At 38.2% G+C, this 19,193-nt stretch overlaps 2 protein-coding genes across 2 annotated transcripts in view; both read right to left on the minus strand.

Moving 5' to 3' along the window:
• Positions 1-1,267: 1,267 nt before the first annotated feature.
• Positions 1,268-5,486, minus strand: LOC105263168 (brother of odd with entrails limited). Its single transcript, XM_011299203.1, has 3 exons — positions 5,403-5,486; positions 4,017-4,785; positions 1,268-3,946 (listed from the first exon to the last, which is right to left on the minus strand). Exons 2-3 carry the CDS (start codon positions 4,754-4,756, stop codon positions 3,127-3,129), a joined length of 1,560 nt encoding a protein of 519 aa, XP_011297505.1. The 5' UTR covers positions 4,757-4,785; positions 5,403-5,486; the 3' UTR covers positions 1,268-3,126.
• Positions 5,487-8,745: 3,259 nt separating this feature from the next.
• Positions 8,746-19,193, minus strand: part of LOC105263194 (uncharacterized) — a 38,750-nt gene continuing 28,302 nt past the window's right edge. The window contains exons 12-13 of the mRNA XM_011299239.1: positions 15,779-16,125; positions 8,746-12,451 (exon numbers count right to left, since the gene is read on the minus strand). Coding sequence (XP_011297541.1) covers positions 12,400-12,451; positions 15,779-16,125 — 399 coding nt within the window. The 3' untranslated portion in view covers positions 8,746-12,399. The remainder of the gene's footprint in view (positions 12,452-15,778; positions 16,126-19,193) is intronic.

Below are 19,193 nucleotides of genomic sequence, written 5' to 3' on the forward strand. Positions count from 1 at the left end.
AATACATTTCAAAGGAATAGAAAATGTAAACGGTTGGATTTCTGAGATATTTGCAAAAAACTTTTCCGACACACTGATATTTAAAAAACTGCTCAACCGCTCGGGCTGAAATCTAGCACAGATCAGGACCAATGGACCAATGATCGACCATTCGATTTGCCAATAGGACCATTGCTCAACCAATACTAAAACCCTACTTGAGAAAGAGGGAAGTGTAGTATGGTTTTTTTCTGTTTTAATATTTTCATTGTATTTTCTCTTACTCTGGAAGCTCGATGCTTGGTTTGTATGAAAATATGTGATTAATGATCAATAACTCTGAATTCCCCCATTTTCACATTTTAAATTTTTGGATCAACACGACACTCAGCTTTTTCTAGCGTGATCATTATCCTTTCTAGAGGGACCATTAATTACATATTTTCATACAGAAAATCAAATATCGGATTTTGAAAATGGAAGAACACACGATAAAAATATTGAAACTGGGAAAAAATATAAAAAATATAAAAATATATAATATATTGTTATAAAATATATAATATATTGTTTTCCCGTGATGAAAAAGATATCAAAATTCATGGAAAAAATCAACCTTTTTTGAGAATTAAAACGAAAGTGTTGGACAGGCCGAAAATTTCTGCTTTCTTCAATTTAAAAACTGAAAATAGTCATTTTAGAAATGATGTATATTCTTGCAGTTTTTTTCAATAAGAATATAGTTAAAAATTGAAATTAGCAAAAAAAAAACTTCATTTGGTCAATTTTTCGGGGAGTTATGAATTTGTTAACAAAAAATTTGAAAAAAACCGTGAATGCTTTTCCCATTACCTACTACTCCTAACAAAATCAGGGAAATCCAAATTTTGAAATTTTCTTCTTGTTTTTTTTGCAAAATGCTCCATATATAAGGTCTCCAATGAATAGTTTTGACATTCCTTTTTAATTTTTCTGAATTAATTAAAACTATCATGAAACAAGAAGGGGACACCAGATCATATTATGATGCTCTGGGCTTCATACCAATCGCTTTCCGTCTACCAATTCTGGGGACCAAATATAAAAAATTACTAATTTTATGTCTTGATGAGAACATATTATTTAATGTAACCGCAGATTTCAAGGTAATATCAGTCAACTTGTTAAAATTTGAGCGACAAAAAATTACACTGGTCTCAGTCTTCAGGATAAAAAAATGTCAATGTTGATTTGATATCGACGTTTTTTGGTTAATGTTTAGAGTTTTGAAATTAATGGCTATGCCACACCTATTTCACAGTACTTTATTCAATAGTCCAAGTTTCTTATAATAATTTACATTTTTTTGTGATTGTTCATTCACCTTGACACTCTCATTACCCTAAATAAAAGTAAATGCGCTTATAAAAATATTCAAGCACTCAATATCGTAGAGACAACGATAACAGTAATCAAAACGGAGACGTTTCATCTTCTCTCTTCAAAGTATTACAAATCGTACCTGAAACTAATAATTTCGATACTTTTGCTTTCATGTTATATAAATTTGTAATACTATATAATAAAATTTTTAACAGTTCTTTGTCCTCGAAACTAGTTCTTTCGATCGAACGACAAAACAAGGAATAATATAGAAACAGACAAACATGAATCAAATTATCACATATAAGTAATACGATTTCCTTTAGCGAAAGGTTTTTGTTCTTCAACCCAAATATTTTATCTCTAATTGTAACATATATACAATGATCAATCTTTTCACAGAGATGTTTCGAATTTATCATAGTATTTAACCTAAAGTTGTTAAGACGTTTGAACTCATTTCATGAATATTGTTATCGTGGCTGTCAATCTCGGATGACTCCCTCGGAAAAATGAGACACACAGCAAGAAAGCTGGAGTACTTAAAGGCTATTTCTCTAATAGATAATGAAAAAAAATCGGTCATAATTGATCAATTGATTTGTACGTGCGTTTGTTTTCTCAATCCCGAAAAAGTCACCGAAGCGGAAAATCCGTCTGCTATAATGATTTATACACAACGGCTTCTTAAAAGGCACGGGCAGAGAGTTCAGGTATAGAGGGAGATAACAAAAGCATTCCACCTTGTACGAAAGTACCTGTCGACCCTAGTCTCGGCCGCACCTGCCACTGTTTACGGCAGCAATGCTGTTTCCCAACCCTCATCATTACCTTTATTCTTTTTCTTTCCTTCCACTTCACTTATTTACCTGTTTATCCTTCATTTCCTTTTGTGTCCGCCAGAAAAATGTAAAATTCCAAAAAGAACCAGAACAACATTTCACAGACAAAAAAAAATTAGGGGAGCGTGGGGTAATACGGACAGTTTTTAAGGAATGTCAGAAGTGAAACATGGCTGTTGCCACAATTTCATAATATATGTGACAGCATCTAAATAGTATTAGGATAAAGAAGAAAAGGTGTAAAATAGGTCTTCTAATTTTTTATCCAACGGAGTTCAGCAGTGGAGTGGGAAATAGGAATAGCTAAATATATTTTTGTATCGCTCTTAAATTCAAAGAGCTTTGTGAAAAACTGAGCTCGGAGTCCAATTCATTTATCCTCCTTCAACATTCCACTACTGAATTGAATGTTCTCGTGTTACAAAGAAAAATTGAAGAAAGAGAAGTGTCCATTTTACCCCTTCTGTTTATATAATCCTAACCACCCTTATGTTTCTTCAAAAAAATTGGCACTAATTTCATCTCATGAGCTGCGTCATAATATGCACACCCATTATCATTAAGATTCCCATAATAATAAAAAGATTCCTCTACAATATATCACTGGTTTACTAAAGTACCGATAATTGCACTTTTTTGACAAGTAAAAATGTCACTCAGACGCATCAATCTGAAATTGTTTTAAACCTGTCGCTAGTACCGGAAATATTTCCAAGAATTCACTCACGCGATGATGTAAAAAAATATCCGTTATTTTGAAATGAAATAACCTCACAAAGAGGGTCATCTCCTTCGAATAATGAAGCCTGACGACCCACGATGATGGATGACTGGTCAATGGTCCACCTCTTCCCACTGCCGAATCATCCCTGTGAATCCGAGGTTTGGATTTAATCGAGGGTCAGTCCATTTACAATTCTTTTTGCCGTGTTATGACCATCATTTACCGACGCATGATGTCGGCAATGGTGAAACCTTGCCTAGCAGGCGCTGGTCTTGACGGTGGTGGTTGAGGCGTTGGGACTTGTGATGATCGTGCCTCTTCCTCGCCCTTGATCCTTTCCCTCTCACGCTGCCTTTCGAGCTCGCGCTCACACTCTCGTTCTCTTTGTCGCTCAAGCTCCCTCTCGCACTCCCGTTCTCGTTCCTGCAACTCTAGAAGCATTCTGGAGGGCCCTGGTGATCCCAATCGCCGCCTGTATGAAGTTAGGATGGGTGGAGGTGGCGCCAGGTTTGGTGGCGCTGAATTTTGTGGTGCAGTCATGGCATTGCTACTCGTTACAGTTTCCGGTTTCACTTGCAGAAGATCCCGCCGGATTTGTAGTTGCGGTCGGGAGGGGAGATTCTGGGAAGTGCCAGGATATGCTGTAGATGAGGAAGAATTTCTGGGGGCTGACGTGGTGGCGGATGTTGACGGACCTACGTCGGGACAGTCCTCTTCAGGGCTGTCGTCGTCCCGTAATGCCTCTTCGAGTGCCTCCGGAGGTACGTCGCCGACTGCGTGAGTCAGCGCATGCCTTCTCAAGTCGCAATTTCGCCGGAAGACTTTTCCGCAGGATGTGCACTCGTAAGGCTTGTGATCAGTGTGGGTTAGCAAGTGCGTCTTCAAATTGCTGCGCTGATTGAAGCTCCTCGAGCAGACCGGGCACTTGTGCGGTGACTCCTCCATATGAAGGATCTTGTGGACGGCTAAGGTTCGGCTTTGGCAGAAACCTTTGCCGCACTCGCCGCACTTGAATGGTTTTTCTTTACTGTGGATATACCTGTAAAAAAAACGTTGGGGATCAGTTATAACCGGGTGCTATCCGTGGATAGCAATGAGCCGTAACTTACCGATGATCTCGAAGGTGATCTTGTCGGCGAAATGCTTTCCCGCAGATATCGCATGAGTATGGCCGCTCATCCGTGTGCGTCCTCTCGTGGATGAGGAGATTGTACGATTTCGTGAACTGTCGATTGCAGAATTTACAAATGAATTGTTTCTTCGGACGAGAGGCTCTGCCGGGAGCCCGTAGCAGTCTTCTGTCCAAGTGTTGGTGAGTCAGCGGCCCACCTGGTGGGTAAAGCGCAGATGAGCCCGGAAAAGGTCCGGTGAAGACTGGATATCCTGGAGGTGGTTCTAAAAGCGGTGGCGGGGGAAGAAGGAGTGCTCTAGCTGCAGCTAGCTCCTTACGCTTGTCCGCCATCATTGCCATGATTTCATAGCTTGATGTCGTCTTTCTTGATGAGGATTCTGAGGCATCATGGTCTTGATTCGAAGAAGATGAAGATGAGGGACCTGTCAGGTGTGCGTGCATCTCGCCGGGGTACGGGGCCAGGTGAAGACGTGATGGAACGACCGGGACGAACGCCGAGGACTCTCGGTGGTGAGGGTGCCCCAGACCCGCGACGAATCCATGGTGATGGTGATGATATGCCGCTAGAGTTGACGGGTCAAAAGTCCGCGGCGAGGGTAGCCCAGTGCTGCTCGTCGAACAGGATGATGTTGACGACCTCGATGTCAACAACTCGCGCGTGGACCTTGTGCTCTCCTCCGTCGTCGACGCTGAAGTCACCACCAGATCGGTGGGCATTCTGATAATTTTTAATTATTACTCAGCGTCTGAAAAATCATAAGAAACATTTTATCCATTCGCAGAGTATTCTGTGCACGTCATAATCGGTCATAAATTTTATATGATTCTCATTAATTTCTTTATTATTTCTTCTTATGCTATTCGTGCTTTATGGTCACTGTATTCTCACGCTTAACTCCTTCATATTGTATGAGGATAATTGTACTTGTTACTCTGCCAATTCCGGAACTTTTCATTCGTAATTATTTGAACAGAAATTTATCCGCTTATTCTGGTACAAGAAAAAGGAGCAAAACAATTGCGAGGTTTCGATCAACTTCCGGTTTTGGTCATTTTGTTGCAAGAATGAGGCCCGTGCGTATGTGCCCTCTATCGGTAGTGATTACACATCACAATGATGCAGGCTAGTGAAAACATATGAGTGGCCATTCCACGAATCTAAGACTGGTTATCTCGAGCCACACACCTGCCAACATGGCTTCCGCGAGACCATCATGGCTGGTTCGATCGGCCATATTGGATCACAAAGGTAGTCGCCATGCAGCTTATCAACTCTTATCAATAACTTCATCCTCAAAACATCATATCAAAAATAAAAATACGGCTTTCATTCAGAACAGAGTAAGCTGAGAAAGATCTTTACCTTTTGTTAAAAATAGATCGGCAACCCGGGGCGATCAGTCTTTTATCCAGTCTCGCATGTCGAGGCCAATGTTCTATCTCTCTCTGATGTTCGCTGGACCACGCAGCCTCACACTAAGTAAAATCTCATCTTTCTCCAGTGATCATCACTCATAATACAACCAAGAACTCAAAATATAAAGAAAAAAATTGAAAACCGATTTTTAATTATTTATTCACTCCACTTCATCTCCACATAAATTAAAACCACGAGCGCACGTGATGAATGTCAGCGCTCCACGTCTCAAACTTTATGTTTCATTCTTTAATGCCACTCATCACAATATCAACAACATTTTGAAAACAGTAGTTGGATTGATAACACCTAGCTTAAGCGCGTTATAATGCTGGTTTTGCGTGGCTGATGGTGGTGCGCGGTTTACTGCGTGTTGGACGCCGTCAGGTAGGCTTCCACCCGTTCTCCACACAACCACACACTAGTCAGTTCCTTACAATTTTCACCAACACATCAGCATATAACCCGACCTGCACACACAGGAGGGTGAATGCCTGTGTAGCACAGCGGTTAGTCGACTCTTTCCGTTTGGCTGCCGCTAGTAGCGCTGCCGCTGCTGGATGCTGACTGCGTTTTGCCTCATGCGCGCTCACTTCCGCGCATTCCGCATCATGCTTGCCTGACAGAGACAAGTGGCCAGGTACACTGTCCTAAAAAAAACACAGTGTGGGGGTACGCGGAGTGCACCTGAAGTAGGAGAGGGAGAGAGAGGGAGAGTTCACCTGAATGCATGAAGCTGAGAGGAAGGAGACGGAGAGAATGAGAGATGGAAGATGGCAGGCGGCGATTGGGATAATGTTGGAAGGAGATGGCGAGATGTCGCCTAGTGGGATCTCACGTGGAGAGAGGGCCAGAATCATGTTGTTGTCGCTTGCGAGGACCACAGGTTGATCGTAGGAGGTGGTTTGGACCCGGGCATGGTATGAAGTCCAGGGATGTAGCGAGTATCAGGCCCCCATTGAAATCATTTGGAATGGGGCCCGTTGTCCGTTGATTGCAACTCCAATCATCGATGTGGCTGTAATTGCGGGAACAATCGTTTTATTCCTTTGGTGGGTGGAGCGGCCCGCACAGGGTTGAAGTTGGATTCAATGAAGAGTTATACGGGGGGCTCCCATGGGTTGCCAACCAGGCCTGCCGAGTGGATCGGTCGCCGATGGTGGACTATAACAGTAGAGACATGGAAGAGCCAGGATTTAGCCTGCAGCCAGAGGCATTCCTGGCTGCTCTTGAGAGATCGGAGGGGCCCCCTTGGCGGCACTCGACGACGCCCAGGCTCCCATACTGGGGATAAAAAAATACTTCGGCTCACTTCTTATGTCCCCTCGTGAGACATTACTACTGTCCTTCATTTCTTTTCGTTTGGAGGATTTTTTCTTTCTCTTTCTCTTTCTCCTTTGCATCAGGCCACGATGGGACTTCCAGGCTTTGGAAACACCTGTGCTCAGAACACGTATTCAAGTGGAAAATTGAGTGAATATTATTTTTTTCTCGTTAAAGTTTTGATGTGTGGGGAGGAACCGGTGGGGGAATTACTTTTTATTCCTCAGAAGTGCTGCATTATTAGTAGATAAAAAATTTTTCATGCTCCATTTGTGGGCCTTTCAGGAATATATGACAGAGGATTGTCTGGATTGTACGGTCTTCATGCTCTGATATCCAGATGTAAAGCAATGAAGTTTGCGGGAAATGTCGGATGCGTAGGGCGATTATGCAAATGCTCAGGGCAGGATAAAGTTTATTGCTCCTTTAGGTTTTCTGCAATCTGCTTCGAAACAACGTAGATTACTCTTCAATCCGTGGTTTAGGAATTGTTGAGGGATAATTTTGCGTATGGCCGAGTGGGAGTGTGAAATTTTAGCCGATCTTCTTCGACACATAAAACTATTTGGGAGTATTTAGTGTCGGAGTAGCATTCCAGAGCACATGGTTACTAAAGTGGCTATCTTCTTTCCTTTGAGTAGTCAGTACCGACACGAAGAAGATGAAGAAGGAGTCTTGACTTGAAAAGAAAATAAAAAAAAGGAGTATTGAAAAAGAAAATGAGAAGGCATCGTCTGATGCCCGAGAGCCTAAGTGTATATGCGAAGAGGTTGGCTGGCGTGCCTCTGCTGTCGTTTTGTTCACTGAACTAGTTCCCTCCCGTCTCACTCCACCGTCATTCCATCGCTTCTAACCCCCACAGGCTCATGGGTAAAATACGTATTGGTCAGAGGAAATCGGAGGAATCCAACGAACAAAGCATAGTCCCGTAGTTTTTGTTCAAGTTGGGCCACCTCGAGAAACTTTTTTTTTATTTTATCTCATGTTATTTAAAATTTTTTTGCAGGGTACAGGCATACCGACACGACACGTAATGAGAACGCAGCATCAATCCTCGGCTATCTCGGGGATATCGCAGAAGATGAGAGGTACAGGTAAGTCCCGGTTAAGTGCAACGAAGATCGAACTATCGAGAGGAGGATAAATACTGCTGCAGAGGCAGGATGAAGAGGCAACCGATCGGCACTTGAAGGATATCGGTGGTCAGCTATTGCAGGGACGCTGCCTCCGTTGGATGACCCGGAATGAATTCTTCGGAATGGATTATGCAGTCTAGGGTTTTATTATCCATTATGAGACATTGAGGTAAGTAACGGATAAGGAAGATAGGTATATGAGTAAGGTACCTGAATTCGTGAATAACATTTTTAATGAACAATAAATTTACGTACAAAAATGTTGTGTTTCATTTTTCCTGCATATGTAACGAAAAAAAGATGGGATGTCAAATTAGTTTTTTTTTAAGTGGTCGAGTAATGAAACATTCTTTCGTCTCGTTCACTCGCACTATTAGTGCGTGGAGTTTACGAAGGGAGATGAGGCATTTTTTTTTCTGCATAATTAGGTTGCGCCGCGGTCGCTCTAATAACACGTAGGGGTCCACTGAGTTCCTTTCCAACACACCAGCCGCTTCGGGCTGTAATTTAAATCGCAAAGAGCCCTGAAACGCTCGCTATCTTCTCCTTCTTACCTCTCCCTTTCTCCTTTCTGGGCTTTTTCGAACTTATTTTCCTTTTGGACCTTTTTTTCTTTGCCTTCCTTTCCCCATCACCGTGGACGGCCCCTCGACGTACACGAGAGCGAGATGAGAAAACATTCACACACGTCAAAGAGAGGGAAGTTACTTTTCATGCAGGGGGGTTATTTGAAGGGGACAAATGGGGGCTAAGTGAAACATTAAAATTCTTGGAAGGGAAAAAAAATATCATTAGCGCACAGGTTGGAAGAAGAGTGATGGAATAGGTTTCATTCTGTTTTATTCTAAAACACAGGAAATGTTTCAGGTAAACAATATCGCTTTGTTTACCAAATATTATTTTTCTTCGTCGTTATCTCAGGTGTTTGAAGATTGTTTTATCACACTTTACTTAATTATTTTATCATACGTCACCACATTTTCTTAATTATTTTTTTCTCCACTAAAGGGCATCTACCGCATAAACACAACGTTTTACCTCTAGGTTCTACAACAACAACGTTTCTTAACAAATTCTTTAAAAAATGAAAATGTAAGCGCTGGTTCTGTTTTTTGGATTTTTTTTCTCTCCTCGGTTTTGTTATCAAAACCGCATTATGAACGCGTTATAAAGTGAGCACACTGACCTCATATTTACATTAATTCACCTTTTTCATCTATTGTGAATTATTGTGGTCTTACGGTTTGAGTGGTTTACTTTACAAAAATTTTTTGGTTTTATGTTTTTACTGTCTTCAAATAATTGTTCGTGAGTCGATAATAAAGAGTCAGTGCTGACCGATGGTTGCCAGTACCAAAGGGAATTAATCTTACCGATAAGGACTACGATCGATAAACATTCTGATACACATGAAAAATGTCGATACAAAAAACCTAGTGGTGTTTTCCAAAAGAATTTCCATTAAATTTTTGATGGAAGTTTATATAAATTTTACTGAAGTTTTATTAGAATTGTAATTCTTAGGGGAGAAATTCGATTGGCGATTATGCAATTTTATCGTATAAGAGAGATATCCGATAGAAAACAGTCAACAGATTTATTTCCCACAGATATCTCATGATAATGTTGCAGATAAATTCAATAAATTCACATAAAATTTATAAAAATTGAAAAATCATGCCCTTAAATTTTCAAAGATAAAATCCTAAGAGGATATTAGGTAAACACATCAACTTCTATAGGTTTCTTTTCCTATAAAATGTTCATTCACACATGCGAGTCTTGTTGCATCATTTTTATAGCATTCTGATAGAACAATTAAAAATTTGAGAGAAATTCTTAAACAAAGCACAAAGATTTTTCATGGATTTTTTCCAGCGTGCAATTATTTGAAATTCCAATTGTTACGTTCCAGTTGAATTACTAGTCATGTTGAAACAATTTCCTGGGATCGATAATTCGTATTATGAAATTAAAAATGTACCATAGCTGAATTTTCCGTCGAATCTTGAAAAAATCATCAGCCAATTATTAAATGATGAACAAATGGGGTTGCTATCATACAATGACGCCATTGGCAGCTGTTATAATCTGGTATTAGTCTTGATTATTATCTTACATTTTGAGCGATTTTTGCATATCCGTTTAATTTCATGATTATCTCTTTCAAAATTTACATTCCATCTTTGTATTTTTATTAAATCATTCTTGTGGCTAAATGTGCCAGAACACATAAGATATTCGTTTTTATCACTAAAAGTGAAAATTTGAAAATTTATCGAATTAACACATCCATAAAACGTCGGATGTTTCATGCCAATAAAAAAGCCTATCACCGGCGAGAATTTCAATATAAATTTTCAAATATTTCCCTCTACATTTCACCCCGACGAAATTACAATCCAATAACTCTAAAACTTTGTTAATATCCCTAAATATTTCTTCCATAGCTCCATAAAATACATAAAATCCATATAATTCTCTGTTCTAAATCTCCACATGAAACTGAAAAAGTCGACGCACAATTCCCCCATTTACATCACGAATAACAAAATCAAAACACTCTCCATTCATCCGATAATTTCCTCCAATTTTCCTATCCCTAATTGTTCCATTACATCGTAATAATTATGCGATAATAAACCTATGAATAAACAACAACTATTGCTCCATTCGCTCGCTTATTAATCCACACATCACTCGGCGTCAACAAAATAATCATCTTGAATACTCGCTGTTAGAATTTCTCTATACAATATAATATATATAATGTATAATATCGATTTATGTTTTACTGCAATATTTTTAATCGATTATAACAACAATAATGACTCTAAAGCATTGGCAATTGTGCACGTGGCTAAATAAATACATAACGTACATATTATTTTTATAATAATCGATGGTAAGGGGCCGACAAATGAATATAAATAGTTCAAAACAGAATAGGGTCAAGCACAGGATATTTAGATAATCTTGTTATGTCGAGAAATAATGAGTTGGATGATTGGTTATTCTGGTGGACAATAGTCCATCTAGATAATCTAGTTTCGATTGATATTTTGTAACTTATGTTAGTGAGGATGCACAATCTGGGACGGCGGGAATTTAATTTGTTGATTTCTGTAGCGAACAGATAATGGCTATCTGAAAATTTTCAGAAGGAAATTTCCAGAAGGAAATTTCCAGAAGGAAATTTTCAGAAGTATATCGAAGTGTACAAGAAATAAGCCATTTTCTAACTTTTCTCACATTAAAGAGCCATTGGAGATATCTTCTCATTTTTCAATTATTTGTATTAAATTTTACGAAACGTTTAATAACATTGACGTGGAAAAAATCTACCATTTTCAAGTTTTACAATTATTTAATGTTTCACGAAGTTTCATCGTGGTAGAAGAATTTTCCTACATTTACAGTGAACTTTTGCAAAAATTCACAAAATTTTACCAAAAATTTCGAAAAATAGGGGCACGACTATGAACATCTGTGAGTCATTGAAATCCACAGAAAACATAAGAAAATTTGAAGATATCGGCTATAACTCTTTAAGACTCGCATATAATATTGATCGGACGTAATCTTTGGTTTGAATTTTATCTTGTTAGTGTAAAATATTTATAAATTTGGATTTCAAATTCTGTTGCGCAAACTACTTCAATGGTTATATAAAAATAATGATAAAAAAAGAGGAAAAATTGTTGACGGATGACACATTGAGGTATCGATTCCAAGGGATTTATCAAGCTTACAGAAAAATCATTAATAATACGCGATCCTTATGCAAAAAGTACCAACCATTGGAGTTGTTGCCGTCAAACAATTTGACACTAAAATTTAGAAATATTTTGCACTGGCAAAGTGAAACTGAAATAAAAAATTAGGCACGATAAATAGTTCCCCGTGAGGAAAAAATTAATTTTTTGAAATGCATGAAATTCTGAATAAACACATTCGAGGATGGGCTGAGACAAGAATAGTATATTTCCAGCCTGTTAGGGTGGGGTTTTTTTACTTATGTTTGCCGAAGGCGAGAACTGGCCAACCACACTAGTAAAAAATCCGATCCCAAAAACCCGTATATTATTTAGTATTTTAAGTTCGTAATGATTTTCAAGTTTTCGAGTTTGGGAAGTATATAGTACCAGACGAGAAATCGTGAGAGCCAGTACGGAAATAGTATTTTTCACGCCTAAGATGGAAAAAGTGACTCAGAATCACTTTTTTCGCTGTGGATATGATGCTATTTTATGTCATTGTGGCCGAAAACGCGTCTTACCGACTGCCACCACATAAAAGATTATACTGAAAGAACCATTCCATCTCTTCGCTACAGATTTCTATTTTATTATTTTTTTTTTTTCGATTAACTTCCGTTTTCGGAATCGGCTGATGTGGGCATCTCCGAATTTTTTTTATTTTTATTTTACATTCGATGAGCATTGAACATTGCGTTACTCTTGGGCGATTTGTTGGCAAACGCGTCAGCCGACCTTTATCCAACGGTCGATCGAGTACTCAAGCGCTGCTAACCACCTAAAGGAATTTATTGTTTATTAAGATCAATGGGGCTTTACACTGGATGACCTTGAGTGCATGGGAAAATAAATGAGAGCATTGGTTATAAATAATCAAGTAACGAAGTGATAAAGCAAGATAAGCCTCATTTGATAGTTTGTGAGATGATCATTAATGCAAGAAACTATGGGAAATTCCAGGCCAATTGAGGAAATCGTGTGATCTCGTATTCTTCAGTGTTTTTTTGGCATTCACAAAATATATAAGCCTTTTCAAATAAATCATTTTGGTTTTCGTCTCTAGCTCTTATGGTTCTAGAGTTATGGTGACTGGTAATTTTGAATGTTTTTACGATTTGGATTTGATTTACATAATCATATCTTTCGAGTAAACTATTTCCCTCGAGCAACTCAGCAGCACAAATTAATCGTCATGATGTGTTCTTTCGGAATAATTCGTGCAAAGAAATTTTTAAGTTGAAAAAATATTTTTTTTCGGAATGGAGAATGTTAAAAATTTAGAATTTTCCGGATATGCCCATTTCTTTCGAATGAAGAAAATAGACTATATTCGACCACCTATAATGATGATTTTGAGCCATTGGGCATCATGGGAACGTCATTAACAAGGTGATTAAGTGAGGTTCAAGACGACATTCTGCAATTAAATTGTAGAAAGATTTATTATTTTTTGTACATATGCTATGTGAGTGAACAATTAACTTGAGACTGTGAAGATGGATGAATTTGGAGCCCCCGATTCTTTTTCCACTTTCAATTTTTGGAGTTCTCAATCATGCAAAGTCAATTGGTCGGATCATGCATAGAAGTTTCTTCGTTCTAAGGATTAACTTTGCATTGGCCAAACGATCCTGGAGTTGAATCTTAGTGTCTTCATATTCAGCTTTAGACGAGTATTTTATCTCAAAATTCTGTAACATTCTTGACGTTTGACACCATTCAGCGTATTGTACTCGGGTTGTAATTTGTTATTCCGCTTGCTTTTGGAGACTTGCTCAAACAAGCGTACGTTTTATAGTACTAGTCGACCGTACGGACTCGTCCCGTGCGATATCTCAAAATAATGAAGCTCAATGTGTACTCGACGTAGTTTTCCCATATTTCTTGTGGTATAGACGTGGTATATACATGGTATATACATGGTATATACGAGGTATGCACATGATAGTTATGTGGTATATACACTGGTAAAGGACCGAAACGGTTTAGGATAAGGAAATAGTATTTTTCACGTCTAGGATGGAAGAAGTGAATTACTTTTTTTTGCCGTAGCTATGATGCTATTTTATGTCATTGTATCCGAAAACGCGTTTTTATTGGAGCGAAGCGAGGTTAGAAGCGCGTTTTACCGGGCGCAATGACATAAAAATGTTTATGTCGCTTCGCTCGGATAAAAACGCGTTTTCGACCACAATGACATAAAATAACATCATAGCCAGGGTAAAAAAAGTGATTCTGACTCATGCGCATTATAATTCCCGTCTTCGGCAAGGCATTCGTCAGATTCACTTTTTCCGTCCTAGACGTGAAAAATACTATTACTCGTCCTAACCTGAATACGAAGAAGTTACAATTCAGCACCAGGAATGCTTGGCTACTGCAAAGATAATCCCTTGGTCGAACAAATGTGGATACAGCATCACACAGTTTGACGGTATTATTCACACCAAAACTTTTTCCGAACTTCACTATTATTACTGAATTCACAATCTACCCAGTCTCAAATTAATTGTTAATATAAAAATAATAGATTTTTTTCCAACTTCATAGCCGACTTTGTCATTGAATCACTCTATTGATGACTTGCCCATAATATCCCTTATAGACGTTCGAGCACACTCAATTTTGCTCAATCGAAAAAAATGGGGATATTCGGAAAATTATGAATTTTCAAGTTTCTCCATCCCAGAAAAAAATATTTTTCCGTACTGGTTCTCATGATTTCTCGTCTGGGAATTGGCACTACATACTTCCCATACTCGAAAAATTTGAAAATCACTACGGAAATATATTATCCCGACTGTTGGGATTTTTGCAGAAATTAATTAAAAAAGTAGACATCATAACGATCAATTTTTGCTGTTGAGTTGCTCAGAAGTAATAGTTCACTCGAAAGATATGATGTTTTGAATGGAATCCAATTTGTAAAAATTCGAAATTTCAGATGGCCATAGCTATAATGGCCAGAACAGAAGAGTAAAAAGCAAAATGACTATTTTGAAAAGGCCTATACCAAGAAAAAAAAATTCTTTTGTCAAAAATATTTGTAGGAACCACAAGAAAATATATTTCGCATTAATAAGTACAGCTTATCGCTTCGCCCCTGTAATCAAGTAATTCAATTGGATATTGTTAATTTTCTCTCGATTTTTGTTGCTGAAGTCTTTGCAATGTGTTTAGAAGTTTTATTGATACACATCCCTCGGAAGACCCCTGGGGAATCCGAAAAACTGGGTATTGATCGTACACAACTTTCCACGCTATTACTCGAACACATTTCTGGACTTTTCAAACTTCCCCTGGCCTGGGAAATATTGAAAACTTTTAACATTGAAATATGGAGAAACGTGTATTCTAGGTCATTTCAACCATGCGTCTATATTTTGGTGTTAAAAAAATCAATGGAGTTGTGAATCAAGGCAATTTCCAGAGGTTATTTTCTAGGAAAAAGGAGAATGTCATCGGTGATTCCAGTAATGAACGAGTGGACAATTGCTCTTTTATTCCATATAGTATAGTTATTTTTGCAAATAAACTAGTAATACGCTTCCGAAATTTAGAAACTTATATCAACATTTATAGTTATGGTAATTATCTCCTGATAGTGATACTAGTAATGATGATAGTCTCCTGATAGAGGTACTAAGATCTAAGGTAGACTTTGAGAATTTTTTTACATATTTGTACTTTTGCACTTCTTGAATTACATTGGATGGATATATCACAACAAATGTGGAACTTAAATGTGACTGATTAGACTAATTCCATTTGGCAGCAAAAAAAGATAATTTATCCAGAAGCGAATATCTCACTTATTACTACCAACAATAGAGGTACTAATAACTCATTGTTGGTAGTAATGTAATAATGATGGTTATAATCCTCATTCATAAAAAATGCAGTTCCCCATTTGTTAACTATTACTTCCAAACCTCTTTTCCACAAAATGATGGATTCTACGTTCTTTCAAAAAGGTCTTTAGCTATTTTTTTTAGTAATTTGTTCCGTCGTCTTGAAGGGAGCATGGGGGACAGGCGCAGTTGAATGGAATGACCTCAATAGAATGAAAAAAAAAGAGGCAAGAATAATCTGACAAAGTACAAACCGTTTCTTTTCCATTTCGCTGTCACTAGCGAAAGTGTAGCTGCGTTGAGTGGGATCAGGTGGTTGTAGTTCAAACGCGTGTTTTCGTCCTCCAGAATTGGGCGCGGATCCATGAACTCTGAATCCATGAAGACAAGCAACACCAAATGCTTTTTCAGCATTGGCATCATCGTAAAAATAGAGAGCTGCATCTTTGAGGACACAATAGCGCCTTGACCAACCCGTCGGCGATGATGTTTTCCTAGCGCGATCCTGCTGTTTACTCAGATAACCAAAGCAATCGGGTCGCTGAATAGCGTTGGCCGGCATCTGCTGCATTCTCAACGATGCGTCCAGCCACGTATCAGCCTGATATGTATTAATAAATCATTCACACATGGTTTAATACTATTATCGAAAATAAATAGAACTCTAGACTGACATTATTGTCGCGAAATTTCTACTAATCCCGCTTTCTCTAGGATAACTAGCATTTAGGGCGCCCTTTGCCCACCTCGAATTATCATATAGGGGTACATACAAGAAATGTATTCGATTAAAAAAATCTATAACAGTATATTCAATATAGTCTTCATGTATGATTTTTCGTACCATAGGCAAGCCTCCAACTGTCAAAATGAAATTGTACCTGCACGATATACAATTCGTGATCTTATTTAAATTTGGTGTTCATTTTACCCCACCCTTCCATAATGCAAATAACTAACTGATGAATTGAGTTGAATTTTGAAATATACATATTGTTATCTATTTGTTCTCTTCCTCCCTTTCAATCGAATTTTATCTTCGTTTGCGTCTTTCTATCTTTGATCTTGTTTCTAATCCGCGGACATGCCACTTTGACTAGTATTACCTTTGTCTCAGTTCATTTTCCCAAGTAGGGTTTCCCAATAGTCAATCATTGGACCATTGCCTTGAACACCTATCTTTAACCATAGTATAACCATACTAACATTGACGAACCAATTATCGGTATGCCATCTCCAGGTCAATAATATACCAACAGTAAAAATGCCGACGATTGGCACTTCAATGTTTGGCCGATACCTGGCCAATTTTATATGCACCAAGCATTGGTGCTTGAATATTGGGCCAGTAGGTGGTCAATGATGAATTCACCAGAATTGGCCAACAGTAGAAGTGCCAATCATCGGCGTTTCACTCTTAGGTCAAGTTTGGGCAAGGGTGGGGGCCAATGCTTCAGTTGGAAGCATTCAATCAACATTTTTTCGAAGGCCCATGAACTATTCTTTCGAATTCGTTTCGAATTCGTTACAAGGAACTTTAATGCAACGTTTCCTGTTACTGATATATTCGAATCTCTGCGAACGGTCTTCGAGGGTTTGAGGGCCTGTGAGGGCCTTTAAGGATTTGTAAGGGTCTATAAGAGTCTGTAAAGATTTTTAAGAATTTATACGTGTCTGCATTCAATTGTTAGTAATGTCTGTCATATTTCGGATATTTTTCGGGATTTCTGTCGTCATTAATGAAATGCATTAATGACTTTTCCTTTCAATATAATTTTCAATAACTATTGGCAACTCGGGTGCCATCAGTTTGCTAATTATGAGTTATGATCCATCATTTTTCTTTTTGTTTCATTGAACCCACTTTATCACATAAAGTTATGCGTGCATTTAACCACTTCTCATTCCACGTGTCATATATAAAGAATTTAATTGAGTATGAAATATTTATTTATTATATTGTGACGATTTCGATCGTCAACCGAGTCTTACCGTTTTTGTTTTTTTTTTTGGTTAAAAGTCCTTTTCAAGGCAAATTAAATTTGAGTAAGGCGTCTGGGACACTCCTCTCAATCACGACTATTAGGAAGGAAATTTTACTGATCTTTCCGGCACTAATAATATCTTTAATGTTTCTAAATTTTGTCGTGGGAAAATTCACGACATCGACACCTATTGGGCAGACGAGAGGCCTTTCTTGAAATATTTTCGAGAGACCTAAAGAACCCCAAATGACCCCGATGGCAAAAATCAGAGAGAGGATCCGACGACAGCGTCCCTCTCCGAGCCCTCTCTAACTAAGGACACTTGGCTCAGGACACCTCGGTCTGAAGAACGACCTGGAGAGACAAACTTCCCACTGCCCAAGAAATTCCGAAAAAGCATATTCGACGTGGAGATTACTCCGAGATTGTCAAGGATTTCTACGAATTTTCAACATTATTGCTTGAATGCTGTTATTCCGGTGCAGCTTGACAGATTCATTTCCGCTAATCGTTTATTTTGAAAATTGTTTAAATTATCGGAAAACTTATTGAACATTTTAAGAGAATTATTTTTTTATTTATTTGGAATTTATAGGCGAAATTATTGAGAAATTTAGAGTCATGTGATCAATGTCGCAAATTATTATGGGTTGTGAATATTGTCAGGATTATGATGTACGAAGAAAAATTAAACCACTCCATTGTTAGATCGGGCCCATTTTCCCAATTCGGGGAAATGCCTCCCCCCTTTTTGAGGCGCAAGTATTGGAAGTGTATCGACTCAAGCTTGACTAGAGTTGCCTCCTGGTCAGCATGTAGTTAAGTTCAGTTTTGGAGAAGAGAACATTGTTATCATATTTTGTCTCTAATTTCAGTATTTTTGGCGTTCTGGTTGCTGTCTTACTTGGAGAAAAAGGCGGTGGAGCAACTGAACAGATGTGTAGGACCGAATATTAGTAACTCTGAGGATAATTTATAGTTTGTTAGGAGCTCCTTGTTGGTCGTGTAATGGCGTCCCTTACGGTATCCTTCTGAGTTGAAAAAATCAGACGATTCCCAATGGAGTATGAAGTCGAGCTTAGATTTAGTTTAATATTATAATATTACTATTTCGGTTATTTTGCTTAGTTTAGATATTTGAAATTTAGATATTTGAATATTGCCTTCACATATCAAGTAATTTTGTGTTACTGGTCGTCGATCGTAAAAATCATTCAATGTAGATTTCGTTGTCGTGTTAATTTCATGTCGTGATGGGAACGTGAAACCAGAAGTTAATATTCTGTATTCTTTTTCGTTCAATTTTTTATTCTGTGTGCATTATAATATTTTTTATGTTCAGTTGGAAGCCTATATCTTCTTTGCCGAGAAAGAGGAGAATCCTAGAAGAAGGTATCGCTTCCCCTCCCCCTTGTAGCAAATAAAGTCTACTCACATATAAGTGAGCTGCCAGCCATTTGGAGTTTTTGGGTTTATATTTTTGAGTTGAGCCGAGAGGAGTTAGTGCCTCTCGTAAAACTTTTCCGCAGACTGGCGCCCTGACAATATTTGAGTTATTGAGACAATTTTCTGGGTAAAGTTAAATTAAAAACTATTCTTTGGAGTAGTGGCGTGCGTCACAATATACTTGGCCAGTATTAGCAAACAAGTCTTGGTCGAACTATGATCCCAATGGTTGGCCTAC

The sequence above is a fragment of the Fopius arisanus genome, unplaced genomic scaffold, assembly GCF_000806365.1.
Source record: "Fopius arisanus strain USDA-PBARC FA_bdor unplaced genomic scaffold, ASM80636v1 scaffold00013, whole genome shotgun sequence".
NCBI classification, from domain to species: Eukaryota; Metazoa; Arthropoda; class Insecta; order Hymenoptera; family Braconidae; genus Fopius; species Fopius arisanus.

Excerpts from the sequence above, each read along its gene's own strand:
- LOC105263168 (XM_011299203.1), bottom strand. The coding sequence starts at position 4,756 with ATGCCCACCGATCTGGTGGTGACTTCAGCGTCGACGACGGAGGAGAGC. Across the intron at positions 3,947-4,016 it reads GATCACCTTCGAGATCATCG|GTATATCCACAGTAAAGAAA; the intron begins GTAAGTTACGGC and ends TTTTTTTTACAG.